Raw genomic sequence first — 16,775 nt, forward strand, 5'->3', positions numbered from 1 at the left:
AAACCAGACCTAATCATTATGATGGTTTATTGGTAAGAATTACAATTAGAAAAGATCTCTTTGGTGACTATAGTTAAGAACAATGTATTATATTCTTGAAATATAAGATTTTATATTTCAAGATTTTAAGTGTTCTTACCACAAAAAATGGTAAACATGTGTGATACTACATATGTTAATCAGGTCAATTTAGCTATTCCAGAATGTATACATGCTTCATGTATACAACATGTTTTACATAATACATACAATTCTTGTCAATTAAAATAAATTAGCTAATTTAAAAAAATAATTACAATTAGAAAATGCCAACAGGCAGATTAGCAAAATAAAACATGAGAAATAAATGCAACAGTGTGTATGGTAAAGCAGCCATCAGAAAACTCAAAATACATTTCTGAAAACATATTTTATGGCCAGGAAGATGTTCATAATACATGCTCAGTAAAGACCAGAAAACACGAAATAGTATCCATATGACCTGTCACTACCTCAATTTGATTTTCATTCAAAGGACATTTACACAGAAATGCATAGGTAAGAGACTAAGAGCAGCTACAGAAAACTGCTAATAGAAAAGATTTTTATTTTTCCTTGTGCCATTCTGTATTTTCAAAATTTTCTCTAATGAATATATATTAGTTTTATAATTAGAAAATTAAACATGATTTAAAAATACCTCTTACCTTAATAAAACCCCAGATTCCACCAGCAGATGCTTCATCCTGACCTCTATTTATTCTAGGGTCTTCTTGTTCCTCTGGAAAAGTAATGGCTGATGTGGTTCCAGTTCCCTGGGCCAGAGATGTCAAACTGGCTTGCTGAGTAATAGGAGTTGGCAAAAGACCTGGTCAATGGCAAAATTTTAATATGCATAATTTATTTCATAAACTTTTTCATATAAAAAGATGACACCAGATATGAAATGAGTAGGTCAAACAACTTTAATAGTAATACTCAGGCATTTCAAGATTGAGTTATCAACTCAAAGATTAACACAAACCTTTATAAAATGCAAATTGAACAGAATTGCAAAAGAGAAGTTTACTTCCCTTTACATAGGCTTACACCAAGTTTCTTGAAAATGGACAAAAAGCATATATCCAAAAGTTCTTCAGGTTTGTTTTATTCAGCACTTCCCTGAACAGCTACAGTTCAGGTCTCTTTAATCCATAAAATCAATTAAGCACTTGAAGCCCATCACATAAAAGCAGGCAAACAATTAGTACACATACTCTATATACTTCATGTTAACGCAAAAAGAAAATCCACATATACATAGACATGGATATAATACTTGGACTCTGCAATAAGTTTCATTTGTAAAGATACACGGGGAAAGATAGATAATAAAAACCACAGAGAAGTTGCTTTTTTTCCCTAAAATGAGAAACAACAGGCAGAGGATGACAAAAATGAAGTTTTAATAACTGGTTTGCAACAATTATTCCAGAGAAGCAAAAGAAGTAGATGTAACTGACCTAGGAAAGAAAATGACCCAATATCACAAACTTTTGGCATACATTAGGTTTTATTTGTCTTTGAATTTTTACCTGGCTAAAAAACACTACTCCCTGGACCAGTACTGACACCTTTCCAGTAAAACTGAGAAAAACTCAGACTTCACCTTGAAATTTCCCTATAAATGCACAAATATTAGGACAAAATTCTGGAATTTTCTGATACCCCATATACTAATCATCTACTAGGTTGCATATCACATAAAAATCATATACCAAATTATACCAGCTTCATTTTAATAATTTAAATGGCAAAAACATGAGATAGGTAACCCTGGAAACCAAAGAAATTAATAAACAGAAGAACATTAATGCAGAGAAACTGGGATGCCCACCCACTGCTGAAAAGAAGGTAAAATGGTACACCTGCTTTAGGAAATAGTTTGCTGTAGAATTACCATGTAAGTCAGCAATTCTATGCCTAGATATATACCCTAGAAAAATGAAAACATGTCCATACAAAAACCTGTAAACAAATATTTATAGCAGCATTTTCTAAATAGCCAAAAAGTGGAAACAACCCAACATCAACTGATTAACTGAACAAATGAAATGTGGTATACATATTCATACTTTACAATATCATTCAGCCATGAAAAGGAATGAAGTACTGACAAATGCTACAACATGGATGAACCTTGAAAATATTATTCTAAGTGAAAGGTGCCAGTCATGAAAGACCACATATTATATGATTCCATCTATATGAAATGACCAGGATAAGCAAATCCACATACATAGAAAGTAGATTAGCAGTTTCCTAGAGTTATGAGGATTTGGAGGGAAGTAGGGACTGACTGCTAATAGGCATAGAGCTTCTTTTTTAAAGTGATGAAAAGGTTATGAAATTGTGACAATGGATGCATAATTCTGTAAGTAAACTAACTATGGAATTGTATGCTTTAAATTGGGTGAATTGTAGAATATATGAATTATATCTCAACAAAGCTATTACTTTAAGAAAGAATAAAATATTAATAGCCATGTATTTCAAAGTATTCATAAAAGAGAATTACCTGTTCCTGAAGGTGCAGAAAATGATGGCATCAGGGGTGTCTGGGGAGCTCTCCCTGCATGTCCCCTTGTAATGTCATAAGTTGAACCAACAGAAAATCCTGATATAGGAGGACCCGAAGGAGGTGCAGGTAAAAGAGTGTTTGGGGCAGAAGTTGAAGGTGGGAAGTGAGACCCAGGAGGATTACTGAAGGCAGCAGCAGTTGATACAGGAACAGGAGGTGGCATAGAGGTAACAAGTGGTGGGACAGAAGGAACTGCAGGAGGAGGCACAAAAGGTAATGGCGCTGAAGGACGCACAGGAGGAAGGGGCAGCTGAGGAGTAGAGTATGCAAGTGGCGGCAAGGACTCCATGGAGGATATGTTTGGAGAAGAAAAAGAACTGGTTGCTGCTAGAAAAAAGTGAAGAGGATAAAAGCACAGAATTAGAAATGCTTTTTATTTAGTTTTCAAACTGTCTCACTACTTTCTTTTGGCAAAATTTTTAAATTTACCAGAGCATATCCCAAGAATTATTTTGAAATGTATAATTTAAAATATACAACAAATATAACTGAATATAAATGACTTTCAACTCCCATAAGTAAAAGCAGCAGCTATATGAACTTATGGCATTGTTCATTTTTGCTTTTTGGTTTGTTTTGGTGTGTTTTTAGTAAAATAAAGCTATTTTTCATCTCTAGTCTGAGCATAAAAACCTATGCCCTCAAGGCTCAGAAAGGTTAATCACCAGAAAGTCATAGAACAGTAGGTCAGGCCCAGTGGCTAACACCTGCAATCCCAGCACTTTGGGAGGCCAAGGCAAGGGGATCACCTGAGGTCAGGAGCTCAAGACCAGCCTGGCCAAAATGGTGAAACTCTGTTTTTACTAAAAATACAAAAATTAGTCAGGCATGGTGGTGAGTTCCTATAATTGCAGCTACTTGGGAGGCTGAAGCAAGAAAATCACTTGAACCCAGGAGGCAGAGGTTGCAGTGAGACAAGATCGCGCCAATGCACTCCAGCCTGGGTGACAAGAGTGAAAGTCCATCTCCAGAAAAAAAAAAAAAAAAAGAAAGGTAGACAAAGCTGTAATACATGCTTTTTAGGATATTTATGTCATAATATAAGCAATGGTTTACCATAATTATGAACATAAAGAACAAAAGTCTACCTAAAGCAAAACACTAATGCTTTCTTACTTTAAATACAAAAGACTTTCTCTCTACTCTTTAAATTAAAAAGGCTGTTTCCATTCATCCTGAAAAACATAGGTAAGTTTTAATATATACATTTTTTTCTTAATTGTCTCTGAGAAAAGATGATAGTATTTTCACTCTTCTCAAAACATATGTTAGACAACTACATATACCTAATGGAACAGGGGTGGAAGACATAGCAGTAGCAGCCAGTCCTGAAGGATTTGGTGGAGGAGTCCCAGGTGGTGTTGTTTCTATTCCACTCTCTTCCATCATTTTTCTTCAATTATGGTATACTGTAAAAATATAAAAATATAATAAATATTACACCGTAATCAAAAGTATATTTTTAAGGTTTTAATAGCAAACAACTAAAAAAAAAAATTGAGAGAGATGTCCACCTTTACTATTTACAATGTAACTTATTTCCAGATAAGTTTGTCAAAATTTCTAAGAAAGCATCTATGAGAATATTTAATATCAATCTGTAACATTCCCATGTAGATGTTTTATAAGTAGGAAATAATTTCATGTTATAATAACAGTATAATTAATTATCCACTACATTTCACATAGTAAATTACTAATTTGATTTCTGCCACATGAATGCATGTTAGAGTTAGTCATGTCTGAGCCAGATGCGGTGGCTCATGCCTACAGTCCCAGCATTTTGGCAGGCCAAGGCGGGAAGATCACTTGAGGCTCGGAGTTGGAGGCAAGCCTGGGCAACATAGCAAGATATCATTTCTAAAAAATAAAAACAAATAAGTAAATATAAATTTCAGTCATTCCAAACTTAAAAATGAGGCTGGGCACCATGGCTCATGCCTGTAATCCCAAAGTTCAAGGCTGCCGTGAGCTATGACTATACCACTGCACTCCAGCCTGGGTGACAGAGCAAGACCTCATCTCTAAAAATAAATAAAATAAAATATTTAATGTATTTTTAAAGCCCTTCCTCTTCTTTCATAAAGCACTGCATACTAGATATCCTTGTTAATAAAAAAAAAAAAGAGCTGGGCACAGCAGCTGACAACTATAACCCTACACTTTGGAAGGTGGAGACAGGAGGAGCCCTTGAGACCAAGAGCTTTGAGACTAGCCTGGGCAACACTGGAAGACCCCATCTCCACAAAAAATTAAAAAATCAGCCAGGCAGAGTGACATGTGCCTGTGGTCCAGGGACACAGGAGTGAGGTGGGAGGATCACCTGATCCCAGGAGGCTGAGGCTGCAGTGAGCAGTGAGAATGCCACTGCACTCCAATCTAGCCAACAAAGCAAGACCTTGTCTCAATAAAATAAAATAAAATAAAATGTGCTTGACTGGATAAAAGCATTAATTCACAATTTTCCTAGTTCACATTTTAAAGCATATCCATCACAGATAAATTATTTATCTGAGGTTTTAGAAAAGTTAATTACAGCAAAATGCCATTAGATAGCAGGATCCTAATAGATGACAATGGATTACAAAATATGAGAAAACTTACTTTAAAATCACAAATTCTCACGTCTATCTCAAGTACAGAACCAACTTCTAAATACGCTATATTTGTTTTGTAATATGTTTATTCATTTAATAAGTATTTAGTGAGGGTCAACTGGCATAATGGCAATACTGAGGTAAATTTTACATGCATAGTGGTGCCTCTGGAAAAAACAATGATTATCATAAACAAATAGGATACTTACAGTCTAGTAAGGAAACAATCAAATAATAAAACCAACTTACAATGAATGGTACCCTGAATTATGTGCTCTGAGGGTAAGAACACAGTTTTGTTTGACAGGAACATGATTTTGACTTGGAGGTAAGGAAAGGATTCCCCAAAGAATTCAGATAAACCAAGATCTGAAGGATAAGAACTTAACTAGGCAAGGGAAAGGCAGAGTCCAGAAAAAGTGAAAATATAGCAGGTATATATACCAACTGAGCTGGGGAGAACAGGATACATTCAAGAAAATCCATGTGAAGAAAAAGAAAGGAAGAATCAGGACTGGAGAGACAGAGAGAAGCCCAGAAAGTGTTCGGTCTTACAAACCAGGTTAAAAAACTTGGGTATTTAAAGGACAGAGTGTCACTGTAAGGCATTCAACTGAGGGTGGCAAAACTGTCTTTCGTTTTAACTTTTTTGAAGCAATTTTAGGTTCACAAAAAAGATGCAAAAACAGTAGACTCCTTGAGTACCCCAAACCCAGCTTCTATCAGTAACACCATCTTACATAACTATACTACAATGACCAAAACCATGAAACTGATATTGGTATAATACTATTAACTAAACTATAGACCTTATTTGAATTTCACCTGTTTTTACATTTACTATGTGTGTATGTGCATAGTTTTATGAAGTTTCATCATATGCCCCATCTCGTATAACCACCACCTTGACCAGGATATACAACTATTCCATCAATACAAATAAACTTCCTCATGCTGTTCCTTTATCTACCTTCCCATCAACTGTAAGCCCCGGCAAACACTGCTCTGTTCTCTATCACTTTCTCATTCCATGAATGTTACATGAATCATACAGCATGTAACCTTTTGAAATAGGCTTTTTTTCACTCAGCATAATGTTCCTGAGATTCATCCTAGGTGCTGCATATATTAAGTTGGTTCTTTTTCGTTGCTGAATAATATTCAATTGTATAAATATATCAGAGTTTATCCATTTGCCTGTTGAAGGACATTTAGGGTGATTCCAGTTATTAGTGACTCATATTTGTTTTATTAAAAGATCTGAACAAAGTATGTAGACTGGGCCACTGGGTAGACAGAGCAAATGCAGAGAGGCCATTAAGGAAAATATAGAAGTAGTTCAAACAGAAGTAAATAACAACCTAGACTAATGATTTTCATAGTAGGAGGGGATGATTATGCCCCCAATGAGTCACTTGGCAATATCCAAGACATTTTTGATTGTCACAGCTACAGGGCTACTACTGGCATAGAGCAGACAGAGACTACAGATACTACTAAAAATCCTTCAATGCACAGCCTACACACAAGAATTAAGTGGCCCAAAATGTTAATAGTGCCAAGGTTGAAAAACTCTGACCTAGACTCAAGTGATGACAGCAGAGATGGAGAAAAGAACTGCACAACTGAATAGATGGTGGTACCAGGCACAAAGAAAGGAAACATGGCAAAAGGTCAAAGTATTTGATGTTCTCTCTGGGGGAGGTTGTTGGGGGAAATCGTAAAATGTTTAGTCTTTGACATGCTAAGGTTAAGCTCCTTAAAACAAATATCTAAGTAGAGACACTGACTTGGTCTGGAGCTTAGCAACTACACAAATGGTGTTGTCATCAGTGTACTAATAGTCTAAGTCATGTTTTGAGATGAGATTATATAAGAGAATACCAAGATAAAAGAGAATATAGCTTAAAACCAATTACTGGTTAAGATGGAAGACAAGCCTGCAGAGTGTAAGAGATGAGCAAAAAGGAAGAAAACCAGGAGACTGTAGTGTCCAAAAGCCAGTGTTTTGCAGTATGAATGGGCAACAGTATTAAATGCTGCAGAGAAGCCAAACAGGATACTATCTGAGAAGTTCAATGGATTTGCCAAACTGGAGATTAATTTAGGGAGAGCGGTTTTCATGGAAAGAGTGGGGAAAGAGGCCAGTGTGAACTGAATCGAGGAGTGGCAGGTGAGACTAATATGCATGACACTTTCAAAAAGTTTGGCTGTGAATGTAGGAAAGATCTATGGCACTAAGTAGAAGACAGGGATCCAGGGAGGCTGAATTAGGCTAGAGCCTACTCTGATTCCAAAATAAAATTTTTATAATTTTATATCACTCAGTACCTTTACATCGAAGGTAGGCAACTTGAGACAGAAATTCCCCTTTGGAGATTTTATCACTCCGCAACCAAGGCTACCTTTTTTCTACATTTAATTTTTTATTGGTCACTCACCCTTCTATTGCAGATGCTCCCTAACCCTTACGATGACTAGCAGAAACCCTATTAAAAGAGAATCCCTAACATTAACAAATGTGTCGGCGAAAGAAACTGTACAATGAAAACAAAGCCATAACGTGGAATAAATATATCAATTTCTTTGTTTTTAACGGCTTATATGAAAACTGGCGTAATGGCAATACTGAGGTAAATTTTACATACATAAACATAGTGCTTTCTACTAAAAAACCTATTATGATAAAACAACACGGGCCGGGCGCGGTGGCTCACGCCTGTAATCCTGCCACCTTGGGAGGCCAAGGCAGGCGGATCACGAGATCAAGAGATCCAGACCATCCTGGCCAACATGGTGAAACCCTGTCTCTACTAAAAGTACAAAAATTAGCCGGGCATAGTGGCACTCGTCTGTGGTCCCAGCTACTCGGGAGGCTGAGGCGGAAGAATAGCTTGAACCAGGAGGCGGAGGTTGCAGTGAGCCGATATTGTGCCACTGCACTCCAGCATGGCGACAGAACAAGACTCCATCTCAAAAAACAACAAAAACAAAAACAAACACATAAGTGTCAAGAGTTCGTAACGGTTTTAGGGCTCAAGTTTTGTCAGGAAAAGTAATATTCATGTACCAACATTAGAGAAAAAGTAAAGAAAACGGCTTAAAAAACTGAGTTCTCAGCCTGGCTACACCCTGTTGTTCCAATTTGCTTGTGCCTTGGTTTTTCTGTTAAAAAAAAAAAAAAAGTGAATGGCTACTTACAAGGATACAAGACATTGAACAGTGAAGCTTGGTAACTTTTAACACATTAAGAGCAATTACTGCTGACGTACTCGTGCCACAAGATTGCCTCTACTGCAGTGAGCGCTAGCTAGAGCCTAATGTGATTCCAAAGTAAAATTTTATAAATTTTCACTGAATTAAACAGTGGCTGCACAGGAGAAATACTGAATATCAAGATGTGTCACGATCGCAGAAATGTACGTGTCTCTCAAAATAACTACTTAGAATGACAAGTAGTTATTGGCTATAAATCCTACCAATCTAGGAAATTTATTAACCTATAAATTTTCCTGAAGGAGGCCCCAAGACCAAACAAAGAAACAAGAGAATACAAAAACCCTCGAAGCAGCTCTAAGCACCGACAGGGGAACCTCAGGGAAAATAGCTTCCTTTCATTGCCGGTCCAGGTGTGATGACTCGCTAGCCTCCTGGGCCTCTCTAGGGCCGGAGCGGACGAAATCCTGTTTCAGGAGACCGCAGCCTCCCCGAAAGGCTCTGCCACGTCTCCAGGCCAGAGAGGGCCGGGCTAAGGTCCGCGGGCGCTCGCCGCCAGTCTATCCTGAGGTCAGCGCCCTGGTAGGTGGGGCCAGAGGGCCAGGGCGCTCCTGCTTTGGTCCTTGGACAGAAGCAAAGTGTCGCGGAGCGAGACCCTCGAACCGCACCTACCATGCCATCCCCAGCGGAAACTGTTCCCCTTGCGAGGCGCACTCCTGCCTGCTGCACCTCGCACGCCGCCATAGCAGCGCCCGGACAGCGCGAGTGTGGGTTCAGAAACGACCCCGGCGTCCAGTGGTGCCTGCCGGCCCGCCTTATTTCCAGTGACTGAGTCCCTCGGGGTCTGGTTCTGGCGCCTGCAAGCCATGCCATGCCACGCCATGCCACCACCCTCATACACGCGCGATACAGCCACCTGGCGCTCACCTGCGGACCGGGAGAGTGCCTGCGTGATCGCTGAAGAGTGAGGGATAGGAAGGTCGGGACGTAGAACTACCGCTTGGAGAAGACAACGATGATACACTCTAGAGCGCACCTCCACGCGTCCCCGCCTACAAGATGGCCACTGGCGGCGCATGCTCCTGCGGCTGCCACGTCGGCCGCGCGCCGCGCCGCCCCGCCCCGCTCCCGCGTCGCCCCGCCCCGTCTGTCCCACAGGCCGTGAACGCCCGGATGCTGCAAGTTAAACTTCGGTACCAAGATTTTCTCAACCACCGAGACTTGGCTCTGCCCACGCCCTCTAGAAGCATTCTCCAAAGGGACTGGCCTCCTTCCTACTCCGCAACCCCCTTACACGAGATTGCCACGTGTGTAGCTCACTCATCCTGCGCCACAGCCGCCTAAGGGATGGAGATGAGTTAGCCAAGGTCAGCTAGTCCAGTCAGCACCTCCAGGAAGGACCTCGCGGCAGATACAGGGGACTTAACCTGTATAGTCAAAGATTTCCAGGTAGCAGTGATTACGTCAGAAGACAAGGATCGGGGAAGAGGGAGAAGGGAGAAGAGTAGCAGTTACTGTACTAATTTTTCTCCAAGTACATGTATTGCACATTTTTTAAATTGTAAAATAGACAGATTATCAACTTTTTTATCATTATATGCTACACCTAACACAGTACCTGAAATAGTTGGTGTTCAATAATGTACCTTAGATAAATTAATTAATGGAGTGCTATAGAAGAAAATAAGAAACTTGAAATCAGAAGTCTTGATTTGAGTCTGAAACTAATGCCAGTTGCACAATTGCCTGCCCTTGTACAGGTCACTTAATCTCCATGAGTCTCCATATTTCTGTCTGCAAAGTGAGAATAATACTATCCACCATCCCTAACTCCGAAAAGTGACGGAGTCAAATAAAATCAGGCATACGAAAACATTTTTTAAACTGCTTAGCATTAGCATATGAAAATTTGTTTTTGTTGTTCCCAATTTTTTTTCAGGAACTCTTTTATAGATTTAACATTAATCTATCTCTTGAGCTTGACACCTGTAATCATTCTAAAATAACTCACTGAAAAGTTAACACTGTGTAGCAATATGACTTCAGATCTCACTGTGCAACTACCAAGGGTGGTTTTCTTTGGTGGTGACTCCTATCCTCTAAGAATGTGTGTAGGCAGCAGTACAGGTCTGTCTCCAGAAAGTGCTGTTTGGGGTGGTGCTGAAGACAGATACCATCTTCATCCTCTCTCATCAACACCCTTAGTAGTTATAAAGTATGTTGGTTTCTCCATCCTTTCAGAAAATATTTATTAGTGGCTGCAATGTGCTGAGTATTGGAAATGCTCATTACTGGAAATGCAGTAATGAACAAGACAAGCAAGGTCTTGATACCTAGGGAGCATTCTTTCTAACTTTCTAATAGGAGAGAGGGTAGGAACAGGAAAGTAAAGTAAGTACTGTTTGTGATATGCACTTTGAGGAGTCAACAAAGAGTGAGGTAATATTGACAGTACTTGGAGTAAGACCACTTCAGATAGGATGAATGGGCAAGGCTTCTCTGAAGAGGTGAGATGTGAGCAGAGACCTGTAATGCAGCAGGACTGTGCTTATCTGGACAGAAAGAAGAGCATGCAAAGACTCAAGGAGGGAGTGTGCATGGCTTGTGTCCAGAACAGCAAGGAAGCAGGACTATGAGAGATACAAAGAAGAGAGAACAGAGAGTGGAGCCAGATCATGTCTAGCCTTGTAGGTCATGAGAAAGTCTTTGTTTACATTTTGAGAGAAATGAGAAGCACGTGGAGTTTTGAGAAGAGACCTGACAAGATTTGACATCAATTTCTGATCACACTCTGATTGCTGTGTGACAATAGGGCATGCAAGGATGAATGCAGGATGACTGGTCATGAGATGATGGTGGCTTGGTGTCCCTAATGGAGGTGGAGGTGGCACACGGTCTGGATGTATTTTGAAGATGAAGCTGTCATGATTTGCTGATGGGTTGGGAGTGAGCTGTATTAGTTTCCTAATATTATCATAACAAATTCCCGCAGCTAATGTTTTAGTTGGCTAAAAACAACAGAAATTGATTCCTTCACAGTTCTGGGTCTAGAAGTCCAAAACTGAGGTATCAGCAGGGCCTCTCCAAAGGCTCGAGTGGAGAATCCTTCCTTGCCCCTTCCAGCTTCTGGTGGCTCCAGGTGTTCTTTGGCCTATGCCAGCATACCTCCAATCCCTGCCTCTGTGCCAGCACACCTCCAATCTCTGCCTCTGTTTCCACATGGCCTTCTCCCTCATGTCTCTGTGTCCCAAATCTCTTTCTGCCTTTCTCTTATAAGCATACTTGCTTATGAGTGCATACTCATGGCACTTAGGGCCCACCCTAAATCTAGAATGATGTCATCTCAAGATATTTGTAGGTCTTGCAAAGATCCTATTTCCAAATAAGGTCACAGTCACAAGTTCCAGGTGGGCATATCTTTTTCTGGGGGGGTCACTATTTAATGCACTACATGGACAATGAGATAAGATGAACTTTGAAGTTAACCTTGAATTACATTAACTGTATTTCATGTTTTACTTACTGCTTTTTGTTTAAACTTTAAAGGAACTTTGTGTGGCAGGTATTATTATTCCAGTATTAGAAATGTGGAAACTAAGGCTCTAAAAATGGTGTGTAGAGCTGGAGTTGGAACCTAGAATCCTTAGGCTGTACCTCAACTGCTTGTCTGCTCTATGGGTGGTAAGGCAAGAAGATTTTTTTTCTTAGTGTCAGACAATGAAGGCAGTCAATGGAAAATTGTGGCAGAAAGAACTACTTAGTTTGTTTTTTTTTTTTCGATCATTGCTAACAACTCATCAAATTCTTCCTTATAGGAAGTCTCTAACATATAATAGAATTCATTTGTGAGCTATAATGAGTGAGCAAGTGCTATTGTGGAATTTTGCTTTACTTGCTCACGAATATAGCCAAACAAAACTATTTCCCATTTGAGTTGAGGCTTTTTTCTAGCCTGAATCAGGTTTATTAGGTCTATTCTTAAATATTCTTAAGCTAGTTCTTAATGTTCATAATATTCATCTGAATATGCAAACATTCAAAAATATTCATGACTATTTGCAGGTGGATAAGAGATGAGGCTGAGACTAGGCATCTGCAGCATAACCAGGAGTGAAGGCAGAGCTGATTCTGGCTTGAGAGATGACGGGCTTTGCTGGGAGAGCCAGCTCTGAGTTACACAACCAGAAGAACACTTCAATAGATAACGCCAAGGGTACTGGCTGAGATGTAGGGATCAGAGGCCCACACCCATGCTCAGTGCCCAACCATGCCGAGGATAAGTAAGCTCCTTTGGCAACCAGAAAGAAGAAGGAACCTTGTCTCAAATGTTGCATAGGACACACTTGTACTAAAAAAAAAATTTTTATTCATTTGAAATTCAAATTTAGGAGGCAAGTGAGCTGAAGCTTAGAGTGTGAGAAGCAATGTAGCAAGGACTAGGACATCAGCTGGCACCAAAAAATCTGGACTGGAATCTTGGCTCTGCTGGGTCACCAGCTAACCTTGGACCTTTCACTTAAACACAGTCTCTCCATTTCTTCACCCATAAAGTGGGACAAATAGTCATATTAATACCTACCTCATAGTTTTTTTTTATGAAGATTAAATGACTTGATATGTGTGGAGTGCACAGCATAGGGCCTAACTCACAGTATTAGCTCTTACTCTTTGAGTTTAAAATTGCCCAGATATTCATCTCATAATGACTATTTTAAGCCAAAAGAACTTTTATTTGGTTGAGTCTGAATTGTAATTTCCAAATCAAGGTTTGTTTGCTTGTTTGCTTTTAACTGAAGGAAATTTGGTGATACATAGTGGGACCCTACCTCTCAATTTGTCTGGGACAATCCACTTTAGGGTTGTTGTCCCGGCATGATTTTTTTTAAAGTACCCACTTCTTATTCTAAAAAGTGTTCCAATTTGGACAATAGAACTTATGGGTTATCCTATTACAGAGATATCGAGAAGTCACTCATTTTTACACGAGTTTAGTGTGCACATTTCAATACCTGTCCTTTTCCCCCACATACATAATCATCACTAGAATTTAATTTCCTTATGGAAGAACAAACTCAGCCTGTGTCCCACTATAGATTGGTGTGTCCACTTAATACAAAAAAAAATGGAAACTGAACAACCAGAAGAAACCTTCCCTAACACTGAAACCAATAGTGAATTTGGTAAACGCCCTGCAGAAGATATGGAAGAGGAACAAGCATTTAAAAGATCTAGAAACACTGAAGAGAAGTTTGAATTAAGCATGCTGCTTCAGAGCAAGTATGGTGGGCAGTGACTGGAAAAGGAGGCAAGAATATTAAGGCTCTTCGTACAGACTACACTGCCAGTGTTTCAGTCCCAGACAACAGTGGCCCCAAGCGCATATTGAATATCAGTGCTGATTTTGAAACAGTTGGAGAAATTCTGAAGAAAATCATCTCCACCTTGGAAGAGCGCCTGCAGTTGCCATCACCCACTGCAACCAGCCAGCTCCCACTTGAATCTGATGCTGTGGAATGCTTAAATTACCCGCACTATAAAGGAAGTGACTTTGACTGACTGTGCGTTGAGGCTGTTGACTCATCAGAATCTAGCAGTAGGAATTACTGGGGTCAAAGATGCTAAAATCAAAGAACTTCAAGAGAACACTCAAACAACCATCAAGCCTTTCCAGGAATGCTGTCCTCATTCCACTAACAAAGTTGTTCTCATTGGAGGAAAACCAGACAGGGTTGTAGCGTGTATAAAGATCAACCTTGATCTTATATCTGAGTCTCCCATCAAAGGATATTCCCAGCCTTATGATCCAAATTTTTATGATAAAACCTATGATTTTGGTGGTTTTACAATGTTTGATGACCGCCATGGACTCCGAGTGGGATTTCCGACACGGGGAACAGATGGTTTTGACAGAATGCCTCTTGGTTGAGGTGGCATCCCATGCCTCCATCCAGAAGAGATTATGATGATATAAGAGATTATGATGATATGAGCCCTCGTTGAGGACCACCTTTTCCTCCTACTGGATGTGGTTGGGGTGGTAGCCGAGCTTGGAATCTTCCTCTTCCTCCACCACCACCACCTAGACGGGGAGACCTAATGGCCTATGACAGAAGAGGGAGACCTGGAGACTGTTACAACGGCATGGTTGGTGTCAGTGCTGATGAAACTTGGGACTCTGCAATAGATACATGGAGCCCATCAGAATGGCAGATGGCTTATGAACCACAGGGTGGCTCCAGATATGATTATTCCTATGCAGGGGGTTGTGGCTCATATGGTGATCTTGGTGGACCTGTTACTACTACACAAGTAACTATTTCCAAAGATTTGGCTGGATGCAGGCTGGATCCTGGATTGTTGGCAAAGGTGGTCAGCAGATTAAACAAATTTGTCATGAGTCGGGAGCTTTGATCAAAATTGATGAAACTTTAGAAGGATCTGAAGATCGGATCATTACCGTTACAGGAACATAGGACCAGGTACAGAATGCATATGCATACTATTTGCTCCAGAACACTGTGAAGAAGTATTCTCAAAGTTTTTCTAAGACTGATGAAGAATCGAAGGAGTCCTGCATCTTTTTTTTTTTTTAAAAATCTGCTTCTGTTTAAAAAGCCAACATTCCTCTGCTTCATAGGTGTTCTGCATTTGAGGTATAGTGAAATCCTTGCTCTTCATCAGATGTAATGTTTTAGTTCCTTACAAACAGGGTTGGGGGGGAAGGGCATGCAAAAACTAACACTGAAATTTTGAAACAGCAGCAAAGTGAGTGGATTTTACTTTTTGTCATTGTTGGTGGTTTTAAAAAATTCCCGCCATGTAATTATTGTAAACACCTTGCTTTGTGGTCACTGTAACATTTGGGAGACGGGACAGGAATGAAAAGTAACAGTAGTCCACATGTCCCTGGCATCTGTTCAGAGCAGTATGCAGAATGTAATGCTCTTTTGTAAGAAACATTTTTATGATTTTTAAAATAAATTTAGTGAATCTGTTTTTGGTGGTCATTTTTGTTTAAGACAGTCATTTTTAAATGGTGGCTGAATTTCCCACCCCACCCCTAAACTAAACAGTAAGTTTGATTTTCAGCTCTTCTGTTGGATATATAAGTGCATCTCTTCTTGGACATAGGCAAAATAACTTGGCAAACTTAGTTCTGGTGATTTCTTGGTTTGAGTGTCTATTGCTGGGAAGAAATTCCATCATATATATTCATGCTTATAATAAGCTGTGGATTTTTTGTTTGTTTCTGCAAATGCTTGCCCCTACTTTTCAACAGTTTTCTATGTTAGTAGTTGTAAAAAACTAAGGTGGGGAGCAGTACTACAAGTTGAGTAATGGTATGACTATATGCCAGAATTCTGACTGGCAGCAAGTTTTATTATCAGAATAACACTTGGTTATGGAAGTGACTGACTGATGCTGAAAAAAATGATTATTTGTATTAGATCATTTCTCACCTATGATAAAAACTATCAACTTGCTTTAGTGTCTTATTACACTTAGTAAAATATATATATATATATATATATATATACTTGTTTTTCCATTATATGCAAATTGAAAGAAAAAGATGTACTATTTCTTTGTTGTATGTTGGATTATGTAGGAAATGTTTGTGTACAATTCAAAAAGAGATGACAAAAGTCTCTGTGGATGTTTTGTGTACTATCTTGGCATTTGTATTGATAGTTAAAATTTACTTCCAAATAAATAAAACATACATGATGCTAGATTTGATTGATGTGTGCCCAGTTTGAACAATAGTTCACTGACACCTGTAAAATTTGTTGAAACATTTATCTTACAAGGAAATACAGCAATCTTAAATTATAAAAATGAAGAAGAAACTTTATTATTTTTCTCAAATACATATTTGTAAAAACATTCTGTGACTCTTTCTTGTTCGCATGGTAAAATCTTAAAAACTCCACTTACCCTTGCTTACTAGACTCTTCTCCTTTTCCTATATCCTGCTCTTCATTTCCTAGACACCCGCTGCAAGGATCTGCCCTACCCAAGCCTGAAGTCATACACCTTTGCTTCTACCAGTCCCTTTAACTGAAGCGTGTTTTTCCCTTTCCACCTTCTACTAATAGGTATTCATCACTTTCAAGGACTCACTCAAAGTTTTCTTGTACCATAAAAATCTTTCTACGTTGTAGTATTATTGGCTGCGCATGCTTACATTCTCTATGCATTTATGAGCTCCTTGATGGTAATGAATCAGGGTTTAGGATACCACTACATTCAAACTTTTACATAAGTGAGTACTATGAACATGTTTTGAATTGAGTTGAATTTTCTATTAAGATTCATGTACAGTACACACATTCCAAAATGTCCTCATAGTCATCTTTTTT

The 16,775-nt window shown here is 39.2% G+C and overlaps 1 protein-coding gene and 1 pseudogene across 2 annotated transcripts in view; one reads left to right on the top strand and one right to left on the bottom strand.

The window, feature by feature from the left end:
- Window positions 1-9,480, bottom strand: part of PRRC1 (proline rich coiled-coil 1) — a 32,568-nt gene extending 23,088 nt beyond the window's left edge. Inside the window, exons 1-4 of one of the 2 annotated variants that reach the window (XM_008991593.5) lie at window positions 9,340-9,480; window positions 3,886-4,008; window positions 2,537-2,923; window positions 687-847 (exon numbers count right to left, since the gene is read on the bottom strand). In XM_008991593.5, the coding sequence (XP_008989841.2) occupies window positions 687-847; window positions 2,537-2,923; window positions 3,886-3,988 (651 nt within the window). In that variant the 5' untranslated portion in view covers window positions 3,989-4,008; window positions 9,340-9,480. Of the gene's footprint in view, window positions 1-686; window positions 848-2,536; window positions 2,927-3,885; window positions 4,009-9,339 lie in introns of both variants that reach the window. The other variant, XM_002744639.6, reaches the window with a different exon arrangement.
- Window positions 9,481-13,389: 3,909 nt separating this feature from the next.
- LOC100399264 (heterogeneous nuclear ribonucleoprotein K pseudogene) lies at window positions 13,390-15,128 on the top strand (annotated as a pseudogene).
- The last annotated feature ends 1,647 nt before the right edge of the window (window positions 15,129-16,775 follow it).

This window comes from Callithrix jacchus, chromosome 2 (genome assembly GCF_049354715.1).
Source record: "Callithrix jacchus isolate 240 chromosome 2, calJac240_pri, whole genome shotgun sequence".
Classification (NCBI taxonomy): domain Eukaryota; kingdom Metazoa; phylum Chordata; class Mammalia; order Primates; family Cebidae; genus Callithrix; species Callithrix jacchus.